General features: G+C 36.8%; 1 protein-coding gene across 5 annotated transcripts in view; it reads right to left on the bottom strand.

Annotated features, from left to right (window-relative positions):
• MPP7 (MAGUK p55 scaffold protein 7) overlaps positions 1-21,417 on the bottom strand; it is a 145,609-nt gene that overhangs the window by 89,626 nt on the left and 34,566 nt on the right. For all 5 annotated transcript variants that reach the window (XM_050970515.1, XM_050970514.1, XM_050970517.1 and 2 more), the window contains 2 exons: positions 14,942-15,106; positions 1,697-1,815 (listed from right to left, as the gene is read on the bottom strand). In XM_050970515.1, the coding sequence (XP_050826472.1) occupies positions 1,697-1,815; positions 14,942-14,978 (156 nt within the window). In that variant the 5' untranslated portion in view covers positions 14,979-15,106. The remainder of the gene's footprint in view (positions 1-1,696; positions 1,816-14,941; positions 15,107-21,417) is intronic.

The raw sequence follows: 21,417 nt of genomic DNA, 5'->3' as shown, positions 1-21,417 counted from the left end.
ACATGTATGTCCAGTATTCGGACCTAGAGAGCACAAGATAAATAATGAAGATGTTTGGAACATTTCAGTGCCTTCTTGTAATTGCATTATAGTGACCATTCACTGATCCCCCCTCTCATCTTTCTTTTCTGTTACAGTCAGAAAGTCCAATCCACCCTGCAATAACAAACAACATGATAACCAGGGCATGCAACCAGGAGAGCTGCTAGGAAAGCCAACTGCTCCAAACTGAGAGCATACTCCAAGTGAGTAAACCAGTTAACTGCTGTCTTCTTTTGGAATGAGGGGCAAAAGGCAGTAAGTGAAAGGAGTTTGAAAACATCTAGGTTTTGCCTCGATAAAAAATCAGAGCAAATGTTGAAGTGTCAATGTTTCACAGATCCACACTCATTTTCTAGCCAGCCTTCTTTAATTCCCAAACCAGAAAGAAAACTAATTTAGCAGCTGACATAACATTTTGCTTAGATGCACACCACTGTCAGCCTTCATCAGAAAGATGACTGGTACTCCTCTTACAGTGATCTTCTGAGCCACCTGCACAGACAGCTGCGGCAAAGCCACAAGGAGTCTTGGAGTCATGGCACTTCAGAAATGTTGGTGAAATTCTTTAGACAAGCAAATATTGTCAAGCACTGTTCCACTGTTTGTTGCTTTTGCGCATCAAATGCCAGAGAACATTTAGGTTTACTTTTATATGTAAATTCTCAGATATTTTGAAGAGTATCACCAAGCAATTGACCAAGTAACAACATTACTACATCTTTTTCCAGTATAAAAGAGCTGAAAAAATGGGAAAATATGATTCTTTCAAACCTACTTTGAAATAATCTCAGTTTTAAGCTTACTCTAGATCAGTAATTGACACAGGCAACAAATTCTGCACAAGTCTGGATATATTCATGGCATGGGTTACAACCATCTACTGACTCATTTCAGACCTCAGAATTTCCTTCAGCTTGAATTAGCTCTGTACTGGGGACTGAAGACATACTTACCATTTTGTAGGAGTGGAATATTTTTAACCAGCTGATTGGTCCCATTTTTCAGCTCCACACAATTTTAAGATTATTGGGATAGCTCTGTGTACTCCCACGGCATGCTTTGATTTCTTGGTGCTGATCATTTTTGTAGCATAATATTTTACTCAAGTATTCGTCCAACTTATTTTAGGCTGTACTTTAGTCCAGCATATTTATGAGCAAAACACAATATTAAATGGAGACAAGCCAATAAAAGAAACAGCTTACTAGAATTTCAGTTGACTTTGTTAAAGGAAATTATTTTAAATTAATGTGGCTACTGAACTCTTGCCATACTTGACCTCAGAAAATATATTCCTTCTAATTTTTGCTGTGAACGTTTATTTATTTAAGCTAAACTCCAGGTCTTGAATGTTGACCATAAAGAAGTGTCAGATTTCCTGCTACTATTTCGTACTCCTTTTTTCTAAACAAGGGCAAACAACACATGTTTGTTTCATTAGCATTACACTGCCAAAACATCACTCTTAAATGAAATCATCTATGTATTTTTGGTAAAATCTTATTTAACAACTTCCACCCTGCCAGAAGCAGAGTTAAAACAAGGCTGTTTTGTTTTCACTGAGCAACAGTTTGGTCACTGGTATACTAGATGGCGCTCAAAACATTTTTCCATATGTTCTTCTCAAAGAGAATCTGACTTAAATGTGATTTACCTTCACCAGTGAATGAAGGCTTTTTTCACCAAACATATCCCAGAGGAAGGTCAGGTCTTCCTGGCTGTCCACATGTGGCTGCAGCTGGGCTGGCAATGCAGCCAGCAGCTCGTACAGACCTATAAAATGAAAATAAAACACAAAGTGTGATCTAGGGTGATCTCATTAATTTCACTTAACAGTTCTGTGTAATTGGCTGCCTGGAGCATGTCATTTTAACTGAAGAGGGAGTCTGGAGTATCCAGCACAACATTAACATGTAGAACCAAAAGGAACATTTAGAAAAAATTACTAAGAAACAAGTGATTAGCAAGGTACTTTTTACCTTGTCACAGTTGTCAAGCTTCTACATCCATATATATTTACACAAGGTTATGCAGAAAATTCATAAAGGTTTTGAGAAAAGGACAAACCCAGAAAAAAGCATACATTCCTTTGCTTAATCGTTATTCCATTTCCCTTGATGTTAGCCAAAGAGTGAAATGAGTCATGCATAGGAAAAACTTCCTTAAAAGAACAGAAACTGGATAGGGTGGTCCATTAAAAAAAGGTTCGTGGTTTTTCTAAATATTTCAGGCTAATATATTGCTTAGTATTTTTTTCAATCCTGTGTTCAGCAAGGATCCACAGCACCTTCTCTGTTTTGCAGGATTAAATTTTCAAAAACAAAACCAACACAGTTTTCCCAGACACACACAAACACAGAAATATTTCAGCAACATTTTTAATTTGCAGGTATTTGAGATTCTCTCTAGGGCTAAAGCAATTGCTGTTCTCAGTTATTTGTGGCACACCTCAGCAGCGGTCTCGGAGGGGCAGACAGTAGCACACTGTTCCACAGTAGCATACAGCATAAAATATCCATCGTGCACACAGACCATCAAAGTGCTGTCCAAGAAATGTAGCAACAGTGTTTGCAGCAGTCCTCTTTAGGGAGGTAACCTGGCATGAGCTGATATCAATTCATAGCACATGTTTAATTTTCCAGTGGGATTACTTGGGGTAAAAAGGACAAAATGCCTTTTTCTCCTGTCTGCTGTCTACAAAAACACCAACAGTCTCCTGGGATCCAAGATACACGGTCCTGTTATTATTTTTAGTCTGAGTAAGTGCTGCTGTTCATCACAAGAGCAGAGTTACAACATATTCTACTGGTAAAAGAACATTGTTGTAAATTACAAGTTACCTATTGTTATTATGTTTATTATCTCCCTGAAACTTATTATTTAGAATATTTATTAGTAAACATAATTTCACAACGTTTTTAGGCAGTACATATCCCTTTCAACATTGCATACAGCACCTTTGGGTTCTGATTATTTATATTTTCATCTTTTTACTGCCCCTTGGTAAAATATTTTGGGAAAAAAACTTCTTTCCAGATTCAGTCTTTTTGTGCTCCAAGCATTTTTTGGTGGTTGACAATGTTTCTTAGAATCCTGCTTTTATTTGAATTTGTTCTTGTTTCTGCTTCAGAAATACGGCAAAAAGAAGATACAACTCAAACCACTACAATTTTGCAGACAGAAAAAAAGACCATCAAGCTTTGCCTAGCAAGATACAATCATTGATTGAGGTGACAGCCAGAGAAAAGAGGTCTCAGTGGGACTTGTGACTGCAACTTCCCAGATTATTAGAACTTCAGAACTTAGCAAAAATGGTTGTTTTATCACACAATTTATGAAAACAGTTCCATTTAGAAAATGAAAACATTCTTTTTTTTTTTTCATTTATAAAATTTTAAAAATTCTTTACACTTGGCCACTTTTGTTACTGTAAATATATTAACCTCAAAATAACCTGAATGCTGTCAGAAAATGGAATATAAATTTTCAATGTAAGCTTGCACTGTGGCATAACTGCCTGGGGACAGTTCCTGCATGTCATTCAGAAGAAAGAAAACAGAAACTTCAGACACTTCCCTTAAATAAAGGTGTGTAACAGAGTAAGTTTTCTTTTCCTTGATCCATCAGATCTACTTAAATTCCACATGTAATCAACTATAAAAGCTATTCTCTCCTTGTAACTTCCTCCTCAACACTTTGATAATCAAATCCCTAGTGAAAAATAAAATGAAAGTTTGTGTTTCCTGATGGATTAACTATTAGTGACACAGGGGGAGACTGAATCAGCCCATAATGAGACTTTGGTTTTACACACAAAACTCCCAGAGAAGAAGCCCACCTGCCAGCACTCCAGGACTGCCAAACCCTGCAGGTCCTTACACACATGAAGGTTTCACATCCAGCTCAAAAGTTTCTGTGAGCTTTACTTATTTGTATAGCCCTGAACTGCCTCTTCCAGGGAAATGGGTGTCCATGTTCCTAGTGCACAACTCCAGCTTCAACAGCAATGCACCCATCTGTGCAACTCCCCTGGGGAAGTGGAGACAATTAGACAGGTGCTGACTGATTTTATCCAATATCATGGCCATGCTTCTAGTTCTTCCCTGCTTTGGCTCTAGAGTCCAGTGTTTATAGCTTTCAGCCAGAAGGAAATGAGAATACATCCCTTCTCTGCAGCAGTGGAAACTGAGGACTGTGCCATGCAGCGTCCTGGAGAACACCACACTCTTGCTCTTCACACTCCTCCCAAAACTGAACACTATGTAGCCAGGAATTAAAAAAACAACTCCATTAAGGAGCCAAATAAACATCAGGCAGAAGGAGAACTTAGTGTATCAACCTGGGGAGAACAGAAGTCAAAGATCTAGAACATATCTAAAGTAAAATTTGTGTGATTACAGATCACCTGACTGAGCTCCAGAAGGTAATGGCAGAAGAAGGTGGTAGCACCTCTAAAGGCTTACCTTTCCTCGTTTCTTCTTGTTCCGTCTGTGGTGCGCAGTACCACAGAATCAAAAATTTTCAGATGGGCATTCTGATTTTTATCTATTGAGAAATAAAGTAGATGGAAATTCTACACACACCTCCAAGTAAAACATGATTTTTACTTGTGTCTAAATGAAATGTATTGATGTTAATCATTCCATTGAGAAGAAACAGTGAAAATTGTGGCTGGCATGAGACTTTATCAGCATATGGCATTTTAAAGAAAGTGTGTTTGTGATATGTACAGGGACACAATAATTTGCTGAGTTAGTGTAAACTGGCAATGAAGTTGACACCACTATATTAGCCTAATTTTACTTACCAATTCTGAATAATTGTTACATGCGTCTTTCCTACACATGAAGGGCAGCAGCTCAAATTCCTGCAGCCCTATAAGATCTCACTCTACAGAGAAGCTGCCATGAAGCAGTAGAAGTAATCTGAATTTCATGGTAGAGTGCTTCAGATCAACTTCAAACTTCCTGCAAAACCTCTAAATAGTATCTCAGGTGGTTCTAGAAATAAGAGCTAAAAGCCATGGGGAAAAAGTGAAAGTTTAACAATGGTTTAAGTAATGACAGCCTGTTAAAACCAGTTTTTTTTTAAAATTGTTCCAGTAGCAATGATGTAGTATGAAGGGATGCCACACTGAACACTTCTGAATACTTATAAAACAAAAAATTAACTTTCCAAAAGGTCGTAGTGATACTCTCTAAAATACAGGTTGTCTGGCAAATTAAAAAAGCATATTCATTGTATAAGGCCAGAGTGAGATGTATCAGCACCTCCAAGCTGAATGCTACCACTGCCTGCCAGACCTTGATTGTGCTTTTGGTCTCAATTTTGATGTTTCCCACCTTCTTGAGTCACACAGCATGCTTGGACTTCACATTTTTTTGAAGGTTACATTTACAATGTAAATGAACACAACCAAGAGCTTTTAAAAAATTTACCTAGAAGTTGTTTAAAAAAAAAATTAAAAGCCAATAAAAAAATCCTGTTGTTTTTAAAGCCTGGTGTTGGCACCACTGTGTGGAGCGTCTTGCAAAAAAAATTTTTATTATACACTACTCTACTTAGGTTCTTGCTTTTTTTTTAGTCTAGTTTGCCAAAGTTTAACCAGCATTTATATTCAAAAGAAATCATGCACCCATTGGAATTTACTAGAATCAAAACACTTCAGGTGTCAAAAATCAGTGAAGTAAACATGACTTACACAAGAAAAACTAATTTGATTTTTGAAAGTAGATAATTTATTCCCAGAAAACCTGAGCATATATGTAAAAAACTAACAATGTGATTAAACACAGAGATATAAGACAATTATGCAATTTTAAGAGGGGAAGTAAGTCTGGTCATTACTACATCGCAGAGGGGAGGAACCCCAAGACCCATCACAATGTAAACACACCTAAAAGGATAAAAGATAAATTTCAACAGGGTTCTTTCAACACACTTAAGCAGTTACTGTCTTCAGAGCTTCTTCACCTTTTTCTAAACTTAATACAATTTAGTTTTATTTGATCTGAAGACCAAAGTGTAGAATAATGCTAATTCCAATTTAAAATATGTAGAGTACATTTGCACCTGCAATAGGATTTAAGAGTAAGAAGCAATGGAAACCTTTTAAATCAGAAACAACAGGACATAAAAGATTTTTCCAGTTTTAGAAAATTGCTTCCTTTGTAGTGTTATATTCTACAGAAGACTGCTTGTTCCTAGGAGGAGAATAAATGGCTAAGCAATTGATTAAACTGTTCCCGTACTGAACCACTCACATTGCAGATTCCAGATGCTCTACATTCTTGACATCAGAATGGAAAAATTTACTGTTAGTCTAGAGAAATTTAATATCACCATTCTTGTCATATCCTTCATAGCTTCATTATTAGGACAAGTCTGTGGAAGCTATAAACTAGTGCTAAATGATAAAAAATATGGTCTCTGCGTTCCATCACTTTCTTACGAGAAAACACCAACTTTGTTTTGGTAAGAGTAAGGAAAGAAATGGAAACATGGATCTGCCTTTGCTTTCATATACTAATTAATTTCCTGAATTAGCATTCTGAACAATGATGCCAGGCTTCAAATCTAGAATTTTTACAGCAACTGAGGGATAATAAACACTAAAGAACATATATCTAAAGGCCCAGAACAACACTGTAAAAATTTATTGTATTAATAAAATGGGACAAACCAACCTTTAAATTTTCCACTTTGTCAAAGGTAAAATAATCAGCACCATTTGCTGCCATTTATAACAAGCTAACATTTTTTCACATTTGAACGGTACTTTACAGTTCTATGAAGGCTCAGACATTTGCCTTACAACCAAGCATCACTGCAGTAGAAGCACTTATTCTGACATCCTTGCTGCTGAATAACAGAATCAGTCACTAACAGCACATATTGAAAATTATTTCATTCTGAAATCTGAGATTAGTATTTACGCACAGGTTCAAATAAAAACATTTGCTGTACGTCTGCATATTAGGATGGACATACTGGACTGTCCTATCAGACTCCAGCTGTAAAAAGACCACTATGTGCTCAAATTTATGTGCTACAAATAATTCTTTTTTATGTTCTCTTAAGTAATTCCACTGAATATATGGGCTTGCTGACACTACAAAAAGTTAGAGTAACAATTTTTCTCTCCAGAGCCAGATGGATTAACTCATTCCAGTGAGCACCTTTTTTAAATTTTGTGGTTTAGTGTTTCTACAAAAAAAAAATAATTTTCAAAGTATAGAACACCAAGTAACTACATCATGCACTTGCATAACTATAAGTGATGCATGCAAGTGATCGGCATCTTGGGAAATAGATCTGTTTTGATTTATTTGCTAATTCACAAAAAAAAATGTAAAATGCTGAAATTCTTACAGATGCAGAGCAATAGAAATATCAATGTTGTATATTTTTTCTAATGAAAAAAAGAATTTTGCCGTAAGTGTCCTCAAAGAACAAGACTGCATATTTATAAGGGCAATAGTATTTTAACTTAAAAGTCGTACCTAATTTTTACTCCTCAAAGCTACAGTAAATTATTAGCCCACCTTAAAACAATGTTATGACAGAAAATGTTGAAGGAGTAATTATTTAAACCCATCGCTTTAAAAAATATTATTTCCTTCAAAATGGAAAAGTCTTTAGTTTTGGAACTTGGCTCCCAGAGCTAAAGAATATGCAGTTGTTTGAAACAGTTATTGGTCTTTTAGGATTTGTCTCAACATGTGTATTTCAGATTTAACATACCCATACCATTAACGTTCTGATGCCAGTTAAAGACTTGATCTCTATCTGCATCCATACAGGGCAAGACTTGCTGCAAAGTTCCTGTTTGCATGGCTCATCAAAGCTGTTTCAAAATCAAAACCCCTCAAAAACATAGTTACTAGACACTGTGTCAACATGGTTATTTTCAAAGATCATAAAATGTACTTTTATGAGTATTCAAATGCCCACCTTTTATCTGCAAGAATAACATATACATAAAACTGATTTAAAGTGACCCAACAAGGACAAATTAACAAGCAGCTTGTGGAAAACTCATACAAAAAAATTTTTATTTCATTTTTTTTTAACTCTTGTCTCCTCCAATGAAGCCTGCTATGGCACCTTGAATACCCTTGACTAATTGACTGGTCCTTTCCATAGACATCAGTTTGGCAAGTCTTTGGTATTTCTATCTTGATCTTCATCAGCCCTAGAGGAGGCAAAAGCGAGTACCTGTCAGGCAGTCAGGAAAGAACTCATTCCTGCACTAGGAAGGCACTGGGCACACTGGCCATGTTTTAATCCTTTAGTCACAGTTTACAAGATTATGAGATACTTGGCACTGGGGAGGGGCAGCAAGGACTACTAAACATAGCATTTTATATCTGCAAAAGGAAGATAGACTATCTCATTAAGAGCTTGAATAAAGACTTCTAACAATAGAAATCAACAATATTTTCAAATCAGTTGGGTCTAAGAGTAATGGAAACAGTGTTGGATTACCACATATCTCAACCTCTCATGGTCAAGATACATGCTAATCATGGATTTCATACAGGATGTATCTGTCATAAAAGTAGAAGAAAAAGTCCTACAATCCTAGGCAGTACTGATGCCTGAAATCAAGTCAGTATATTATCTCAGTGTTATGATTCACTGTGGGACCTAGTTTAAGAATTAACAAGCAAAACAAGTTATGCCATTAAACAATCAGTCTTATGCATGCAGCCACATCCACTTGATTTAAAAGTTTATTGAAAAATATAGGAATATGCATAAATGTAAAGAGTCATGCATTTTAGAAAGTTGGGGCTGTTCAGTGTGGAGAAGAGGAGTGTGCATAGAGACCTCCAACTAACTTCCAATATCTGAGTGGGGCCTACAGGGAAGGCTGGAGAGGAACTCTTTGTCAGGAACTGTACTGACAGGACAAACAGTAATGGTTCAGACTGAAAAGACCGGAAATTTAGGTTAGTATGCAGAAGAAATTCTTTGTGGTGAGATTGATGAGGCACTGGAACAGGCTGCTCCTGGAAGCTGGGGCTGTCCCATCCTTGGCAGCATTCAAGGTGACGCTGGATGGGGCTCTGAGCAACCTGGCCTAGCAAAAGATGTCCCTGCTCACAGCAGGGGGTTTGAAGTTAGATGATCTTTAGGGTTCCTATCAACCCAAACCATTTCATGATCCTACATCATCACGTGCTTTTGAAAGCAAGTTTAGGAAAGTAAACTATTTGAAATAATTAAATTATTTCATCGTTTATCTCTAGAACTAATACATTTCTTTGAGGTGTTCTTTGTGTGCACTGGGTTTTTCCTAAACCAATGTGCTATTAAGAGAAAAAAAAATCAATTTTGAACCCCTGTATCACAACAGGCAACTAACAGCTAGCAGGGAAGCTTCTCATTACCTCTTATAAGTAATAAACTGCCTTCTGATTAACAGATTTAATTCTTTTTAATCAATCAGGATTTGATGTGATATTGGGCTGAGAAGCCACAGAACCTTCCATTAAATGCACACAGTATGGAGGCTCTGCTGGCTAACCTGGATGCTGGCACAGCACCACTTGAGGGGGACAGCGTGGCAGCATGCCCTCAGCAAAGGACGCCTGGCCTCAGCAGAACTGTCAACCACTTGTGTGCTACAACTATGAGTCCAACAAACAGAACCATATATAACAGAGCCTCTGCTTAGAAGCAGTATAGGCTATTGTACCTTCAAACTTACCACAAAACTACACACTGCTCACCAAACAAAAAAAGGGGAATAAAATTGTTTCAGCCGCCAGACCATTTGAATTTAAATGTGTCCAAAAACCGTAACAGTATTAAAGAGTTTACCATCCGTAAATATACTTACACACATTTTCTGATTCCATACTACTGAATCATTCTAGCAATATTAACACAAAACAGAACAGTTTAGAGAAATTTCACTTCCCTTTGAACGAATTTTCCAAGTCATCATAAATATGTTGATACCAAAATAAATACCCTTTCCGACACCAGCAAGTTGTATTTTTAAAAATTAAATCAGATTGCAATTAAAGCTAGCCATACATCTCATACTTTCCCAAATCTTCCAAATTAATATTATCCTAAAAGCCATTTAATGCCTCTGGCAGATGGAGATGGAGAGATCAGGACTGCAAGGATAAAATATTGGCTCTGTTTATTAATTCAGCATAAATTTTGCCTCGGCTGTCATATCCATTTTCATGAATATCTGGCCATACCTAGGCATCTCAACGTGCTGAGGAATTAAAGTAGCTTTGAAATTGTGATGCAGCCAAAGCATTTACATACCACACTTGCTGCATTACATCTATACCTGAAGTTATAACCAAAGGTGTAAAGCAGGCAAGTGAAGGCTTTCCCTCTGCTCTTTCTCCACCACAGGATGCCAGTGGGGAAGTAAAGGCAGTTTGGAGGAGGAACCAATGACTCTGCAAGCCTTTGCCCTGGCAGCCTCCAACGGAAGAACAACTCCCAGAAAACTTTCCTTCATGGCTCTCCTAAATTCCGTTTCTCTTCATCTCATAACAATGAGATGGACAGATCTTTGGCCACCATTTTATGTTCCTGCATTCTTTAAACAGGCTGTAAAAATAGAACTCGCTGATTTCTATCTTCCTCAAAATCCTGAAAACTGGGTTAAAAGGCTAAAATTAAAATTTTAGCACTTCAGATTAATATGTCCTTCTTCCACTACTGATGTTTCTGGTGCCGCCATTTCAGCTTAGCCGGCTACTCAGCTTTTTCTTCATATTGTTACATTGTTTCTTCATCTTTTTATCCTTTTTATTATCAAATCCTCCTTGAAAATATCATGTTGAAACTGACAAGCTGATCAAAATGCATTAATAGCATAGTAAATAAAGAGAAGACATCTATATGAAAACAATAAAAGCAAGACAACTTCTTGTTCAGGTGCCTACAAAATCGTCTTTGAACTTCACATTGCTTGCAGGGGTCTCTGAGCACTGGGAAGTCAATCCATAGAACTGTCCTAGCAGAATATTTCTACCAGCATTCAGCATTTCCACATCAACAGCATGCAGCTTCAGAGGTCGAGATTAATTCGAAAGAATCACAGAATACACTACTATAAATGCATTTCGGAAAAATACCTAACACTTAGAACAGATTTCACGTATCTATTTAGTATTATTACAAAGCAGAGATGAAAATATGAAAACCAGGAATATTTCAAAGGCCGCATGAACTTAAAATTTAGTTAGTAACAAATGCGGGGGTTTTTAAATTAAAAACCTAACATGTAACCGGTTTTGCAGCCTTGTAATACTTAGAAAGCTCCACTATCTGGCACAATGCTTGCTCCTTTATGTGCTCAAGGAGAAACTAACAGAAGCCTTTGCATATTTTCTTTCTATGACTTACAATATTCAAATCCAAGAACTGCTTCTGACTTGTATTTTTCATTGTATATAAGCAATCTCACACAGCTTTACTTGGTGCCTAAGCTTGGCCCACAAATGTGATTTTTCTGCTGACAAAACATGAAACAAAAACATGAAGTCTGCTTGGCACTGCTTTTTGAGAACAAACAGGAAAGCATTTTTAAGCTTGTCAGTTAAGCAAGCTTGATACAGCGTTGGAAGGAAAGAAATCTGCAACAAGTTTACGATGTTTTCCACATTAGAACAACACTTAAAGCATAATGATGTCATCTTGGCTCCACCCAAAGTCAGCAACAAAGCTGCCATCTACTACTGTGAAGCCAGACTTGCAATTTTACACCTTCCTAAATATAGCAGATAAGTAAATGCCAGATCTCACAGACTTGCTTTACCTGCAAAAACGCAAGTCTTCTTGTTCAGTCTTCAAAAAATCTGTTTGGTATGCTTGCACAAAGAGAGCAAGCAGACTTTTGCAACACAGAAACTGTTGAAAGCTTCTGACCCAGCCCAAGGCATAGGCTCAGCCTTCCATTCATGCTGGTTGCTTTAAGGTAACTTTGATTTGACACTGACAGGACCATAAACCTTAACGATCACACAGATGTTATACACAATCAGCAGCTTTTCAATTATCACTATTGTTATTATATAAGAATAAGTTTTCTATATGGCTAATGGAAAGTGGAAGAGAAAGAAGCATCTGCATGTAAGTCTTTTTGCTCTGTCTTTAGGTTAGTGAAGCCAGATCAATCTGGTAAGGTATAAGATTAAATTAAAAGTCATTATATCAATCTGAATAAATTAAAACAAACTTTTTTTTTTTAAAGATTGAAAATAGTGTAGCCATGATTTTGATTTATCATCGCTTAAAGCCTGATAATTGCCCCTCAAAACAGATTTAAAAGGCATGGCTTGTGTTCAGAAGAAGGTACAGGTTAAAACACGGTAAGACAATAGCAAGGATATGGAGAACGTATATGAAGAAAGCAGCTGCAAGTACATGGTACCACTTCTAATAAAAGCTATTGACAAAATAAAAGCAAGGTAAAATGAACACAGTCAGATAAACATTTAGTCTCATCAAATACAGCCCATCATGAACACAATCCTATTTTTGACCGTGAACTGATACTTCAGACTACATAAAAAAATTTTAAATCATTCATGTTCCCATACTGGTGACTGAATATCCAGTGGTCCATGACATGGCAACTTTTGATATTCACTGATGATGCATTTCTATTTACAAACCCTCACCGAACACTTTCATTTGTTTTTAAATCCAGGTTTACTTTTATTTCAATCAGCATCTAACAGACACAAAAATAGGTTAGGCTGCACTTTGTCTGATTGTATTTACAAAAGAGAGTCTTAGCAAAACAGACTGAACCAGGGTTATGTCCCTAACCTAAAGATCCCACTAAGCGACTTGCCAAGTCCTCAGTGTCCCAGACAGGGCAGTCTCAACTCATCACATGTCACAATACCAGTCTGTGCAGGCAGGGTGAGAGGAAGACTGCTTACCCACCCAGGAAGAACAGAGGTAGGAAAAAATTTATGCACATCACTACTTTTTAATCTAAGAGTGAGAGTAACAGCAGAAAAACAGGACTCCAGTTAGAAACCACCTGTATCATAGCCAGGCTAGAAAGCACAGTTTGATGTAACCATCCCAAAAATACTTAAGTGCATATCGGCCCAATCAGGAAGTATGGTAAAGAAAGTGGAAGAAAAAAATAGTCTTTTCACTCCAAATGCAAATTTTTATTTAGAGAAACAACTTATAACTTGAGGTAGGAAAAAAAAAAGAATTTAACAAGCAGTATTATTAACAGCAAGATATTAACCGCATATCATGCGGTTAATATCTTGCTGTTAATAATACTGCTTGTATTATTACCATGTTTTACTATAAATTTCATGAGACAATGTACCATGTTTTACTATAAATTTCATGAGACAATGGAGACACTTAAGTTTTAACACAGATCTTAATTATTAAAGGTATGTTTGCATCATCATATGGATTAAGTAGCACAGTAAAACAAGCTCGGAGGCATTTTAACACACAATATTTCAAAATTAGGATTATCTTCTACTTTTTGAAGCGCTTCTCTTTCTTTATTCAGAAAGTCTATGACTATTACTCTTTATTACTTTTGGACATATTACAATCTTTAAAAATAAACAAGTAATAGTTTAAAAAAAATTAAGGCAGGTTTTGGAAGGACACAAAAGGGTGCATGATAAAGAAAGCAAAGGTCCAGAGTGGAAAATTAGCCCAGAGTAGACTCTGACATATCTTCCAAAACTCAGTTTTAGCATACTGAACAGCTTCAAGTCACTTATTTCCATGAGGAGAGGGAGAGAAAAGAAAGGTATTCAGAGATAGGGTTTGGCAAAGTCATAGTCAAATCCCTTAAACACAGGAATAGGGAGACAAAAAAAGCATATAAAACCAAACAACTCTCCTTCCCCATGGCAACAAATAAACAGACACACACCCTAATTGTAAAGATTAATATTGTCATCTAGGATAAATTTTATGTGTAAGGAAAATAAAATCACTGCCCTGTACAGTCTACAAAAAATAAGAATCAAATGCAGTTCCTTATATACACACTTATACACATATTTTTGGATTCCTGACTTGAAATCTCCCTCCTAATTTTCCAAATCCTGCTGTTACTTCTTGTGCATAAAACTACGGGCACAGGGTTGGAAAGCAGGGATCTTGTATTGTATTGCAGCCTCAGCTGGATCACTGTTTTTTAAGAAGCACTCTCAAGCAAGAATACTAACTTTAGTTATCCCAAACAGAGGGACAAAAATACTTTCAGAGAGGGAGAATTCAGGATAACAAGAAAATGAAATTTAACCTTTAAATATAACCTAATATTGCCACAAAGATGTTGAAAACTATGGAAAGCTACATATCTGCAATCCCACTACCAGCAATCAGTGTCAGGAACTGGGCTCTGACCTGGAAGACAAGTGAAGAAACTGAACTTGAGACAGTATTTTTCGTCTCCTAATTTGTTACAGAGTTGTCAAAACTGAATAGTCTGTGTTCAGAAATAACTCCACTGATAACTGTAACTCACAGGGGGGATAGTCTAGACTGCTGCAAATATTAAGGCATGCATGATATCATCATCTTTTTTTTTCCCCTCCTCCTTTTTCAAGTTAACATTGTAGGAACCATGCTCAGAGGTGAATCCAAATTCTTCAGATCCATCTATAATATATGTTTGGATCTGTTCTTTTTAGGAGGTTGGGGATGGAAGGGAAGAAGGTGGTGGTGGAACATTTCAAAATTAATATATTTTATCTGTGGTGTTTCATGTATCTAAATTAACTTCAGGGAGAAAAGGTTATGTTTTAAGTCTTAAATTAAAAATCTGGTGAGACCATAATTAATTATCTTACTTGAAATACAGACTTAACAAACAAGATGTGGAGGAAGCACAGCCCCTCCTTGGCCTGCGTACCTGTGTCACTTCCAGATCCAGTTGATAACGCTGGCATGATTTAGTCTGCAGAGCGTCACGCAGAAACCTCAAACCAGAGCTGCAGCCAGAAGGCAGAAGTTTATTTCAGTTTAACTGCTCACAGCCAAGTTGTCTACAAAGATTTATGTTATCTCCCAGCTTCTCCTAGAAAGAACAGAAATATAATTTTACAATTAAGAACATTGTTAAACTGTGTATTACTGCAGCTAATCGAATCCAATGATTATCATGAAATAAACTTTTATTTAAGATTCTCAAAACCAAGCACTAGACATTTATTTATGACTGTTAAGATCTTTATTTCTTCTAGGTGAAACAAGTTTTGTTTTCTTCAGTCTAGCTTATAATCCCATTCTGCAATAAGGATAATTCAACACATTTCTTTTGTGTAAATTATACTCTTTAACTCCAGCATGTCAGGCATTTGGGAAATAAAGTCTAGGGGTATTTTAATAAATCTGTGAATAATTGAGGTCATTCAAATTTTTCTACTACTTATCTCAGGGAAATAAAATTGCTTACTAACAAGGTAATTTATTCAGTATTTCTATTTAACCTCCTTTCAATCATTTCCAGGTCATTTAAGATTTTTGTTAGCAATCTGGAAATATAATCTAAATTTTAACTGAAGCTGTAAAAAGTAGGACTGCAGCAAATAGTTTTCTAAAGTAAATAGCAGTTTAATTCGTGGAGTTGATGGAGCCATTACCATGTAAGGAATTTTTCTGTGATTCATTATGACAAAGTCAGTGGTCTTTTAACACATATTTTGTAATAATTGTACAGGTCTACTGATAGTAAATTTTGGGTCTTTCTTTCAACCACTTTTTGAGAAAAATTCAGAGTACATGTAACAAAAATTAAAATTAATTTCAAATAGAAGTGAACGCATTTGTATTCAAGTATGTTAAAATATGAAACTGGAACGCAAACATACGAAAAGAAGTTCTAAGACAGCGAATGTCTACTTAGAGCGGGGCAGGGACTGATGTGTTTGCAGGGAGAAGGAAGGGAGAGGGGGAAGTAGAAGCTACCAGAAAATATGGATTTTTTTTCCAGATTTCATTAAACAAAAAGTATCTCTGAAGAAAGAAAGCAGCATAATTCTGCTTTAGCAAAAGAAAATAAACAAATAGAAGAGCATTTTGCTGCTGCTATTGCTGTTTTGGGTTTTGTTGGTTTTTTTTAAAACACATTCATATTAATCAGAATTACTTTTGAAGTCATGTTGGCTCTTAAAGTGCATATTTTGGACCCATTTTAACTTGGCAACAGTCTTGTGGAAGAGTGATATACAGGTGCTGTAAACAGTGTATGCTGTTCAAAATTTTGTTTTTCACTGGAAGAAATCTCCACATGGCTAAAAATATTGCAGCATACTATGGGCCATCCACAAGATTTTGTTTAATAAGTTTTAAAGCAATTATTAGATATAAGTTAGCTGTTCACTTGTCCCCAGGCATAAATCTACAGTTTAAATAGCCTGGCAGGTTTTTTTAAGCATGGGGGTTTTTTACATCCCCTAGGCATTTACCCAGTGAATCTGGGTGGTTTGGTTAAGAAGGCAAATACAGCAGAATTTACCTCCCTGGACAACTTCTTCTATGATGAAAAGAACCAAATAAAAACCTAAAAGCTTATCTATTAAGACTGTTTAGGGGTTTAGGATTTTTTTAAATTATAGAAGTTTATGAAGAAAAGAAGTTTTCAGTAAAAAAAAAAAATCAGCTTAAAAAAATATTTTGACATTCATCAAATCAGCACAAAAGTCCATTAACTTAAAATTTAAAGCACGAATAAGGAAATTAAGTATTCCAGAGTGAAAGCTCATCTTATGATGACAAGAGCTGTAAAACATCTATATGTAAAGCTAGCCAGGGTGCAGTTTAAAAGAGGAAAAAAAAGAGACATCATAGCCAAGGACACATTGTACCAATTAAGACGGAACATATTCACTTTACATTAATTCAGCTTGTTTTCTGTTTAACACATAAAGAAGAGTCGGGTCCCAAACTCAGTGACAGTCCCCAGTGCGAGCACACCCGAGCAGCCGTATGAAGCAGAGAGGCATTTTTACTTTAACACATGTAAGAAACTGGTTGAACAAAATTATTGATTACTAATGAAACATCTTTGATTTACATGCATCTTATAGCACTTTCATCTGTTAAAAAGAAAAAAAAAACAAATCAGAAAACAAAACAAAACCAACTAAACAAGGTGTTCTCATATTAAGCACATTACTATTAACCAGAAATTCAGGTTCCTTAAAAAGAATTCACTGCAAAACACAGAAAATCTTGTTTATCTACATATACGCCGTGTATTTCAACTCCATCAGTTTCTTTATTTTTCTTTATTTCACGTTAAATCATTCAGTACAAAAAAAATCAAGCTCCTCATTATTTAAGAAACCTATATACAGCATAAAGTTATTGCCCCCTGATCCTAAATATATATTAATGAAAAATAAATGACCTGATGAAATCCTTACCAGTAAAATGCTTAATATTTTGCTGGAATGGGATGAGGAATTTTTTTTTCCTAACGTGCAAATTAAGCTACATTTTTGCAGTGATGATGCTATTTTCTTTGGCTCACTTCATTTAAAATGCTTTGGAAGTTTTTGCCGGAGCCCAGCCATAGGCATTGCTGACTGCTGTATGGAATCGATTTGCTGCAACACAGAAATACCAGCTGTTACAGTATGTCCTGAGAGGGATTACCGAATATTCCTAAATTGAAGTTCAATCCATCTTTCCATAAAAATTAGGAGCCAGGGCCAGGAACGTAACAGCAGTATCAAGTGCACCTGAGGCATTTACAATACCCAGCAGAACTGTTACAACCAGCCTTTAAAAAGGGCTTATTTTTGAAATTTCATTATTCCAGTTGTACCTTGCTTCTATAGATCGCACCGTATCGGGTTCTGCTGGCACCCGCCGCCTGGAACCAGCGGCGCCCGCCCGGCCCCTCACGGCCCTCACGGCTCCCGCCTGACCCCTGGCGGCCGCGGGAGGCGCCGCGCCCGCCTCGCTCCCCACACGCGGCGGGCACGAGCCCCTCTCCAGGCAACACGTGCCTTCCTCGCTTCTGCTTTTGATTATTTTAGTAAAAATGGATTAAGATGAAATAACAAAACGCGTAATTTTAATTGTTTCTGCCTGTGTTTATCTGCATAATGAAAGACATCTCTATTTTAAGGCGTTCTGGTTGAATGGCAGTTGTTGGGGGAAAAAAATAATCCTGGGCTGTAAAAAGCACAGAAATGCTCCACCGGTCCTCCAACAGCTCCCACACACTGCAGGATCATCGAGGCAGACACAGCTCTGGTCATCGTCACCACCAAGGTCATTACAGTGACATTACCAGGGTGACGTGCCCCGGTTCCACAAGGCCAGGAGTGGGGCAGAAGCCTCCCAGAAACACCATCCAAAACCACAAAATTCTATAATTACAGCTCTCCAAGGGAACCATTTTTCTGCATATCCCACACGTAAGAGAGGTCCCTTAGCAAAGGATGAGGGGATAAATCTTGTTTGCCATCATTCACGTTGTGAATACAGGACTGGTACGAACAGGCAGAGGTCGGGGTGATAAAGCAAGCAGGTGGGAGGCAGCTGCAGAGTGCCAAGATGAATGGCCTTCCACATAATTTCAGCTTTAGTAGCTTCTTTCTAGCATCCTCTATTGCTTTTGAATTGAAGTGATTCTGTCAGTCATGCATATACTTTATTTCAGTCAATTTCATTTTTTGAGAAAAGATGAGGTAGAAAAGCTAATTCAAATTTGTACTTATGGCAAGCACCATGCAGTTGGAGACAGAACACATGAAGTCTTGGTTCTACCTCAGACTTCCCACACAAACCTCAATAAACTCCATAATATTAATTTCTGAAAGGGTATTCTACAAGTTACTCAATATTTTGGCACTTTAATGAATATAAATTGATTTTCTTCGTATTTGAAAAGCAGACTGAAGACTTTTGATTGATTTATGACAGATAAAAACATAAGAAGTATGAACATAACAATGCTACAAATCAGGAGGCAGGCAGGCTGGGGATGGGACACATAAACCCAGGTTGTTTGATACAAGAAACATTAAACCTATTTTTCTAAAGGATGCTACAATTATGACGACTATAACCTTGATTTGCAGGACTAAACCAGAATGTCTGCAAATGGTATTCAAAGTACCAGATAGAGATTTCATGCAGAGACAGGAAATTTGACAGCCAGTCAGTCTTGTATTCATTATGGGGCCTCAAGTAATTGAGTGACTACAGACATGTATACAAGACTCCAAAACCCAGTGAGCACAGGAAATTGCCAAGGGAGGTTTTCTAGACTGGGAGAAGTAAATTTGTTTCAGTAGACAAAATCTGACTTGAAAATGGTGGTCGACTCTTTTGGAAGCTGTAATGTAAGGCGATCTAGTGAATTCTTAAGCTCTTCTGAAGAAGGTTTCACCTCCTTAATCACACGGTCTCCGACAGGCTACTGGAACCCGCCTGTGGCTCCTGACAGGCTTCCAAAGCTGCTCAGCCACCCCTAAGGCAGTGCTGGCAACAGGAACCTTCAAAAAATCTTCAACTTCAATTACAGCATAGAGGACATGTGCATAAACATCAGGGGTTTTCAAAGATGCTGCAGAAGCAAGAAGCTCTGTATGAAGTCCACTTAGAAACCCCAGAAATATTGATGGCAACTACCAAATATTATTAACTAATACACCAACACAGAAAACATGGACTGCCCCAAATTGGAAAGGTCAACAGCTGCCTTCACTAACTTTCACATGGTCTTGTCATCATATCAGTCTTCAGCCATAAAAAAATAAAGGCTTCTGCAAATTTTTCTGTATAATGTACTACCAGTGTTCCACCATAGATATGTTAGAAAGAGCCTCACTTTGTGAAAAGACTTTGAGAACAGTAGATAATTTAGGCACTCTTAAACATCCATTGAAAATGTGTAGCTGCTTGGCATTTAATTATTACATTTGTGGTTACATCTTTAACAAACAGCAGTTTGGAAAAAAATACTTCTAAAATAATTTTATCTTGTAGTGACTTCTACTACCATGGGTCAAATCTGACTGTGAAGTCAGTGCATCAGGAGAGAGATGTCTCTGGTCCCTACTTATGGGAAAATTTTTACAGATGGAAAAAAAAAAGGGATTATCCAAATGATAAAATCCTTGAGTACAAGGAAAAAAAGAGAAAGTACTTAAGAAGTAATGTACAGAAAAACTTAAAGACAGTAGAAATTACTACCCCATCAGTCTGTGGTGGCTATTTCCAGCAGTTTGATCAACACCAGAACAATTCAGGCTTATTTCCAGTAAGTGGCCCACCTGACCGGTGTCTAGGCTACATGTTTGGACCTTTATCATTTTATTCTCTTTCTCTTCAAGGATGAGCTCCCATTAGACACTTCCCTTGCTGGATTATTAACAGGAAACACACAACTTCAATCACTACCTAAACACATATTTCCAAAAACATGCCAGAAGCTCATATATGGGGGAGATCCTCCCTCATGTCTGACTTCAAAGGGCCAGAAGACAGGCACAAGGAAAAGAGCACAGCATACAATTTTCTTCACAACTTCAGCAAAAGACAGGTTTCTCCTTCTGATGAGAGTAATTCTCTGTCAATGGAAAAATCTCACTTAACAACTCCAACAGCAACACAATTTTCCGTTTTCAGACTGTTTTCCCCCATAATATTCTTTAATGATCTGGAATGGGATCATTTATCTAGATAACACTAGATAGATAACTAAGAGGGTTATCTAAACCCTCTCTAAATACAAGTGGGAAATAATTCTTTCAATGAGTCAATACAACATAGAAAAAACAGAAATAAAATACAAATATATTAACATTTTTTAAAGTTGGTAATATTGTTATTAATTTATATATTATGATGTATTACAGTTTAAGTTTTAGAAAGTTCCTTGCAGCCTGAAAACACTGCCATGCTAAATGTGAAATATGTTCAATGAATACCAAAATTAAAACAAAGGCAAGGCTTCTTGCAACCTGCACCTTCTCTGTCTTTAACACAAAAACCCCTACGTGAGCTCTGCCCAGATTAGATTTTTTAATGTCAGTGTTTGAATTGAATACATTCCTTTCAATGCACAAAAACATTCCTTTAAATAAACACACTAAAGCTACCAGTTTAATTTTAACCAGCATCACTGTTGTAGATGTCCAATACCCTTAGACAGATCCAATTTTCTGCAAATAAAATGTACCAACAGACAGAATAATATTAGTTTAATATACTAGTTTAATAAAGCTATTCATTAAAATGTGACCTAAACTATGTCTCAGATCAAAGGTTGCTCTTTCAGTTTGAGTTACTGGTTTGGGCACACTTTTAACACTTTTCCCCGAGCTGCAAACCATTCCTTTCCTTGGAAAATAGCTGTCAGCAGGTACC

Source organism: Serinus canaria, chromosome 2 (genome assembly GCF_022539315.1).
Source record: "Serinus canaria isolate serCan28SL12 chromosome 2, serCan2020, whole genome shotgun sequence".
NCBI classification, from domain to species: domain Eukaryota; kingdom Metazoa; phylum Chordata; class Aves; order Passeriformes; family Fringillidae; genus Serinus; species Serinus canaria.
Note: the sequence above shows the minus strand (reverse complement) of the source record. Positions and strands in the feature narration are given on the sequence as shown.